This window comes from Rhinopithecus bieti, unplaced genomic scaffold (genome assembly GCF_001698545.2).
Source record: "Rhinopithecus bieti isolate Rb0 unplaced genomic scaffold, ASM169854v2 scaffold_14936, whole genome shotgun sequence".
NCBI lineage: Eukaryota > Metazoa > Chordata > Mammalia > Primates > Cercopithecidae > Rhinopithecus > Rhinopithecus bieti.
This window is the reverse complement of record NW_016808811.1, coordinates 869,946-877,617: the sequence shown is the minus strand read 5'-3', so window position 1 is coordinate 877,617 and position 7,672 is coordinate 869,946. Positions and strand designations below refer to the sequence as shown.

General features: G+C 35.9%; 1 protein-coding gene across 1 annotated transcript in view; it reads left to right on the top strand.

Annotated features, from left to right (window-relative positions):
- ARHGAP42 (Rho GTPase activating protein 42) overlaps positions 1–7,672 on the top strand; it is a 327,325-nt gene that overhangs the window by 258,483 nt on the left and 61,170 nt on the right. Inside the window, 2 exon segments of the mRNA XM_017887227.1 lie at positions 1,416–1,520; positions 4,541–4,670. Of these exon segments, the coding sequence (XP_017742716.1) occupies positions 1,416–1,520; positions 4,541–4,670 (235 nt within the window).

Genomic DNA, 7,672 nt, shown 5'->3' with positions numbered 1-7,672 from the left:
AAAAGTATTTTCTTTTCTCTCTGAAAACTCTAAATCTATATATGCAAACCTTGATTAAAGGTTTTTTAAATCCAATTTAAAAATTTAGCTGCAGTTTTGTTTATGCCATATTATATGCATTCAGGTAGACTATGTATTTTATTGGATAATTTGATATAGCATCATTGTAATCTATTGAATATTTAGGTTTGATAATAAGTGTTAGATGACGTAAAACTGACAGTGTAAAATATTTATAAAAGGGCAAATGCTACATTTTGGTGTAGTATCAGGACTGTTTGAACAAGAGAAGAAAAGTCCTTAACATGTAACAACAAAAATGGCTTGAAAATGTTTTCTGAAATGAACATGACTTTGTTTGTAGGAAGAAAAGGATGAGGTCATTGTTTTCAGATAGAACCAGTGTTTATCTGTTGGAAATCTTAGCACAGGGGCCTGATGCTCAGCTGAATCTTCCCTGCCTACCCAGACAGAGGAGGTGGCTGCATGTTATTTACATGAGAAAACGGTTTCAAATTGTGTTTCTTCCTTAATTTAAAATAATAAGTTACAGATAAGTTATGAGTGACTTTTCAAAAATGTTTTCTAACTTTATCGCAGGAAGAGGTTGTGGGAAAGATTAGGTTAGTATACAAGTCTGTGAAATAAAATCCCTGTAAATGAAATGAAAATGCTTAATTTTTTTTTTCCAATATAACGTTCCATATAACCTGTGTCCTATAATTCCATGGAGAGCCTATCTTAATTTATGGATAAAAACATAAATACACATATGAATTCGAGATTAGAAGGTTAGGATCATAGAAATTATAACTTTGTAAAGATTTTACTTTCTCAGAAATGAAAGACCCGTGTTATCTAGTTAGTGATTTTGCTCACCAATTCCCTCTGAGTTCTTCCCATTCCTTTGCTAAAATGTTGTCTATTCAATACTCACATCAGTACTGCCACCTTGTGATACTTTTTCTTAATTTCATCTGGCCAAATTCTCATTCCTTCCCTTGGGTACTTCTTATCTGTGATTTACTGGTTTGCTCTTCCTTACATCGCATATCTTTTATCCCCTTGTTTAGATTAGAAGTTCTACCAGGGTGGGATCTATGCTATTATACTTTAGTCATTATCTTAGTGGTCTCTTCTGGATATTTCTTCAATGCATTTGAGTACCAGAATAGTTAACATGACAAATGTCCTTGATCAGCCTCAAAAGTTAAATTACTGTCTACCAAAAGGGAAATAAAAATCCTTTTGTGGTTTCTGTTTTATAATTGTAAATCTATTGCCTGCCTTGCCAAAGCCATTGAAAATGTATTAGTTTGAGGAATTATAATGAAATACAATTTTCTCCCTATTTTATATCATTAAATGATCATTACAACACATTTTCATGGTTCTTTATCTCTTTATCTTTGCAGCTTTTGTCGTTTCTTCAGGGCTTATTTACTTTTTACCACGAGGGATATGAACTTGCCCAGGAATTTGCACCGTATAAGCAACAGCTGCAGTTCAACTTGCAGAATGTAAGAGTATACCTGTTCTTACTGTCTCTCAGCAAATCTGCAAATCTGATTTCACAGGGCAGCTAAGTTATAACCAAGTTAAACCTTGGAATCTTTCAAATACTTGCCTAAGTACAGTAAAATTCAAGAATTAAGAAAAACCACTTTATAAATGTATTAATTTTTTTTCTAGCTGCTAGTGGGAAATACACCCCACAAAACCCTAATCTTAGTTAGAAAAATTTATACTAGCAAATTTTATAAAAATATTACCCAGTTGGAGACACCTGAAAGTTTATTAACTTTTGCCTTCATCCAGTGTTCTTACTAATTTACTGGGTGATGCAGGATGAATAACTTTGGAGAGCTAATTTGCAGTATGGTGGCTATAGTTAATAATACTGTATTGAATACTTGAAATTTATTAGGAGTTTAGGTCTTAAATGTTCTCAGCATACACAGATGGTAACTGTGTGGTGATTGATATATTAATTAACTTGATTGTGGTAATTTCATAATGTATACATATATTAAAACATCACATTGTACATGTTAACTATATAATTTTTATTTGTCAATTATACCTCAAGAAAACTAGAAAAGAAAATACTGGAAATAAGAAAACAAGACCTTAGAGAAGTCTTTTTTTTTTTTTTTTAAGATGGAGTTTTGCTCGTCACCCAGGGTGGCGTGCAATGGCACGATCTTGGCTCACTGCAACCTCCGCCTCCCGGGTTCAAGCGATTCTCCTGCCTCAGCTTCCCAAATAGCTGGGATTACAGGCATGCACCACTACACCTGGCTAATTTTGTATTTTTAGTAGAGACAGGGTTTCACCATGTTGGTCAGGCTGGTCTCGAACTCCCGACCTCAGGTGACCCACCCGCCGCGGCCTCCCAAGTGCTGGGATTACAGGTGTGGCCCACCGTGCCTAGCCTGAGAAGTCTCATTTTTAAGAGAGCAAAACTTCTTTATTTGTGAGATGAAGGATTGTACTTTAATAACAAAGATCTCATCTTTCTCTGAAATTGAATATAAAATATGTGCTGTTTATTATTTGCAAATAACAGGTTTGAATGTGGTTTTGAGGCATACAAAATAACTGCTTTAAGACATAAGCGAGAGATCCTTTTGTGGTTCATGGGCATGGTGTCCGGGTGTTCACGCACATGTGTGAGACATGCCACCCTCTGAACCTTGTTACAATCTCAGCGCATTACCAGTCTAATCTGAAAAAAAAAAAAATAAGAAAAAATAAATACAAAATAAAAAGTTTTTTAAAAGTGAGAATTATTTCCATACAGGTCATCAATTTCTATCAGAATTTATTTTGTGAAGTAGTGTAATGGATCCTTTTAGTCTCTGATTGCATCATTATATAAATTCTGATGTTCAAATGCTGAGCAACACTTGCATTGACATAAAAACACACCCAAAAGGTGGGCCAACCCATTTCATATTATCAAACCTGACAAATAATGATGTCCTAATTGTTGAGGTTTTACTATAACTGAAACCCTGACTGCCAAGTACTATATAGCCCAAATCATTTGGAAAACCTTTGCTTAATTTTCTACAAAGTGTATGTTTTTCTGCTTATCTGGATCTTGCCATTGTGGAAATGTCCAGTAAATAAAACTACAGAGTTAGAATGTCCCATAAGAAATGTGTAAGGGGATTTATTCCCTTGTGTTTTGAGTTTTGGCTTTTATTTAACTTAGATTTTCTAGCAGAATCAATTTCACCTTTAATTCTTTCTATTATTTTTCCATATGGAATGTATTTAGGCTTTTACAGTTACTATTAAAAGGGAAAATTATAAAAGCTGAAGTATCTTTATGATTTACTTTCACATTAAATAAAATTACATTAAGATTCCTAGGATTCAGGAATAGGAGAGAGGTAAGGAATTGGCGGAAAAATATTAGACCCTTATGTTTGAAAGACAAAAATAATGAAAGTGACAAGAAAATTTTGCTCATTTTGATATTTTTTTTTTCGATGGGGCATAAACTCCTTAGAGTTAGGTGATGGTGATTATTATATCTTCAGAAGCATATTTATGAGGTAATGCAGAAGAGGTATTCATAGAGAAAAGCCTGATTCTTCCTATAGCTTAAATAAACTTGATATAAAGTGAATAATCTATTTGTTGCCACAGAAGAAGTTAGAACTTGGAAACCTGTTGATTTTTATAAGTTAATTTATATACTCACCTCTTAACAATACCTGTGCTAGTAAATAAAGGTACATGATATTTCTTCAAAAATAGCCTTTGGAACTGTGGTGACAAACTTTTTTTCTTGACTTGTTCAATGCCAGATGTATCAAAAGTATATGAACTTATTTTGTTTTTTCCCTCAAAAGAAACTAAGTCCCTATATATCTGTTTTTTACCTTAGGTATTTAGGGAATTCAAATTTTATGTAGTGCATCCTATATTTTTAAAATTACCATAGTTTACCTTCTAAGTAATAATGTTAGAGTGTGAAAATAGGAAGAAAGTCTCACACACACACACAAACAGAGAGATTCAAAGAGAAACATGCAGAAGGTCATTCAGAGAAGTTTTCACTAAATCGGTTCAAAATCAGACCTTGGGACCCAACGTCACAAAGATATAGATGTGGTGAAGAGTGCCAAAAGAATCAAGGTCATCTTTGTATGATTTGCAGTTTTGAAACATTTTTCTGGGCCAGTCAGGTGGCTCACACCTATAATCCCAGCGCTTTGGGAGGCAAACACATCGCTTGAGCCCAGGAATTTGAGACCAGCCTGGGAAACATAGTGACACCCCGTCTCTACAAAACATTAGCCAGGTGTGATGGTGTGTGCCTGTAGTCCCAGCTGCTTGTGGGGACTGAGGCAGGAGGCTCACTTGAGCCCAGGAGGTCAAGGTTGCAGTGAGCCATGATCGCACCTGGGTGGCAGAGTGATACTCTGTCTCAAAAATAAATAAAAACTAAACAAAATATTAGTCTGGGTGTTTCTGAAACTTGGTAGAAAACAATGACTGAAATTATTGTTTCTATTTACTTAAGACAAGGAATAATTTTGAAAGTACTCGACAAGAGGTAGAGCGGTTGATGCAAAGGATGAAATCTGCCAACCAGGACTACAGACCACCCAGCCAGTGGACGATGGAAGGCTATCTGTATGTCCAGGAGAAACGTGAGTCACAAAGACATAACTTCACGCCTCTTAAGACTTAGCCATCTATTAATATTTCCATGAGATGTGACTTGGTTAGTAGTATTTCCTTCAAGTAGGAGGACTCAAATTTCTTACAGCTTTATATCTACTTTCCCCCCAACCACAACCAAAGTGAGGGAGTTTTTCCCACATTTTGCCATCAGGATGTCTAAGTTGGCATATTGTTGAACTTGGAACTTACAGTCTTCACTCATACCATAACATGAGTTCAGTTTTATCATTTAATTGTGATGCTTAATCTCAACTTAAAGTTTCATGGAAAATTGCAAACCAAAGCCTTTATTGGGATGAATCGTCCTGCTGACTGTAATAATAGTTTTACCCTCTGTTGGCATTATTTTATTTAATTTTGTGCCCTGTCAGTTTTCAGGTGTAACATTGGTAATCATGGTAATGTCAAATTGGCACTCCTTACTTCTTGAGGTTTGGAAATAAGTGCCAAAGCCAATAGAGCACGATTATGATTGCCTCACACTGAGGACATTTTCTCTCAAAATATTAAAAAGCCATTCAGACTTGTATAACTAGTTTTTTGTGCCTGTTACTTGTCATTAAGTGGAACTAGTTGGACTATTTTGACTACATTAACACTTTCAAACTGGATATGCCCTAAGCCATCATTCTTGTGCTGTTTTTGGTGAAGAAACAGTTGTGTGTGTTTCCAGCCCATCGTGGACCAATGTGAAAGGCTTTTGATACACTGTATGTGCAACATGATTAAGTGATGCTCATTTGTTGGACAGCAGGACACACACAAATTTGATTTGATCCAGCAGACTCTGCAAACATTTATTACTGCATGGACTTGATGATAGAGGAACGCCGGCTCAGGAGATCTGGGTTTTAGGATTTTTCTCTCTCCTAACTATCTACCTTGGCCAGTCTACTGTTTTCATATCTAAACATGATAAAACTAGTGATCTGCCTAGGTACTCTATAATTAGTGCATAATAAGTAGCTTTTACCCTCCCCCCAGTTCATGAACAATTACCAGTCCCTTGGCTTGTCAATAGGGTATATAGATTTCATTTAGGACTGTAAGGAAATTTTTATTCTTTTTTTTAAATTGTTATGTTTTTTTACTCAAGCCTGGAAAGGACTCTAAGGAAATTTTTGAATATTTATTTTAAATGATTTTGTCCAGGTTTGAAAGCATTCATGTGACAGTACATTGAAAGGAGCTCACATTTTCTACCAATAAAATATTTGGCCACTGGAAGAATTTGTTGCCAGTGAGGACAGTAAACATGCAAGTGGTAGAGGAGGTGCCATTCTTGGATTTTTTATTCATTGTAATCTGATTATATTTTGTTTCTTGAATATTTTTCTAGGTGTTACACACTTGCTGAAATCTTTGTGGGCACACAATATTTTATCCTAAACAAAAAACCTTTAGATTAGCTTGCAATATTATTTTGTACATAATATTCAAATATATCATATTCGGTCCTACTTGGTAGTGAGTGCACCCACTGGGTGGAACCATGGTTTGCCTATCTATTGTCAAGGTCTTGGACATTTGGGTCAGTCTATAAGCGTAGGCCCTTCAATAATTTGGGGGTTACATGGATGGACTAAGCACAGTGTTTTATGCACTTACCTGACGTTGGTATCTTTTGTTCTAAGATGCTTAACTTCTCTGGGTCATTCTAGACTGATGATAAAGCTCTTTGTGATACTGACCTCTCCTCTGAGTTTTTTTTTTTTTTTATAATTTCTTGTAATGGCACCACCCACTCTCGTAGACTGCAGAAGTCAAGGCAATCCATCCTTAGCACCCAGTGTCTCCCTGGGACAAATCTGTCTATTCTGTCTTCTTGATATCCTTTGATTCCATACCTTCTCTCCATCTCCACTGCCTTTGCCCAGACGAGACCATTGCAGTGACCTCCTAACTGTTCTCCCTTTGCCTCCAGGCTTGCACATCATCTAATGCATCTTCTACAGTGCTTCCAGCAGATCCTTCTAAAAGGCTTCTTCGGTTATGCCCCTGTTGTGATGGACCTTTAGCAGTGTCTGAATTGGAGGGTCTCACAGTTCAGTTCTCCTTATTAATACGCTCTTTGTTGATATTTTTCCTCCCCCAAGACAATTTCCATCTTGATTTGATCTGTATCTACCTGTATTATTTTATAGCTTTATTGGGTCTAATTGACATAAATTAATTGTGCCTGTTTAAAACATTTTTTGATAAATTTTGCCATATGCATGCACCTGTGAAGCCATCACTACACTACAACATAATGAACATATTCATCACCTTCAGAAGTTCTCTCTTGCCTCATTATAATCTCTTCCTCCTGTCTTTTCCCACCTATCATCTTCCCCTATTCAGTTTGCCAAGGGATCTAAAGAAAAAGGAATATATGTATATGCTTTTGGAATTATTTTTATATGAGGAGCAAATACCCAAAGCCCCTTCTCACTTGGGATCTTTGAAAGTGTTTACAATAAAAACAATCTAACCAGTTTACTAAGATGTATCGATTGTGCACTTGCTATCACTGGGTAGATAAGTTCTTGTGGGGGACAAAAATGAGATAAATACTTGACTTCAAGTTTTTATTCTGTAGTTGAAAGCATAAGACACACTTACACAATTAGCAGCCAGTGATCAATGTCAAATAAATATCAAAGCCATAAATTGAGTGATAAATGGAGATGGATGTGATGGGGTAGGCTTAACTCACTGTTTGGACAGAGTTCCACTCTACCTGAATATGGGGTGTTTATGTTATCCACCTCAAGGCATGCATTAAATCACATTCTGCTAGACTTCAGTGTAACTGAAAGAGCCAGGGGTTCCAGAGTAAGTGCCCATATTGAGATTCTGTGCCTGTGCTGACCTGTGACTTGTGCCAATAGTTTTCTGAGCTCAGTCGCTCTTCATTTATAAAAGAGAGGGATTTAAACCCCTATCATACGTAAAATGTCTCTATTCTTTTTTTTTTTTTTTTTTT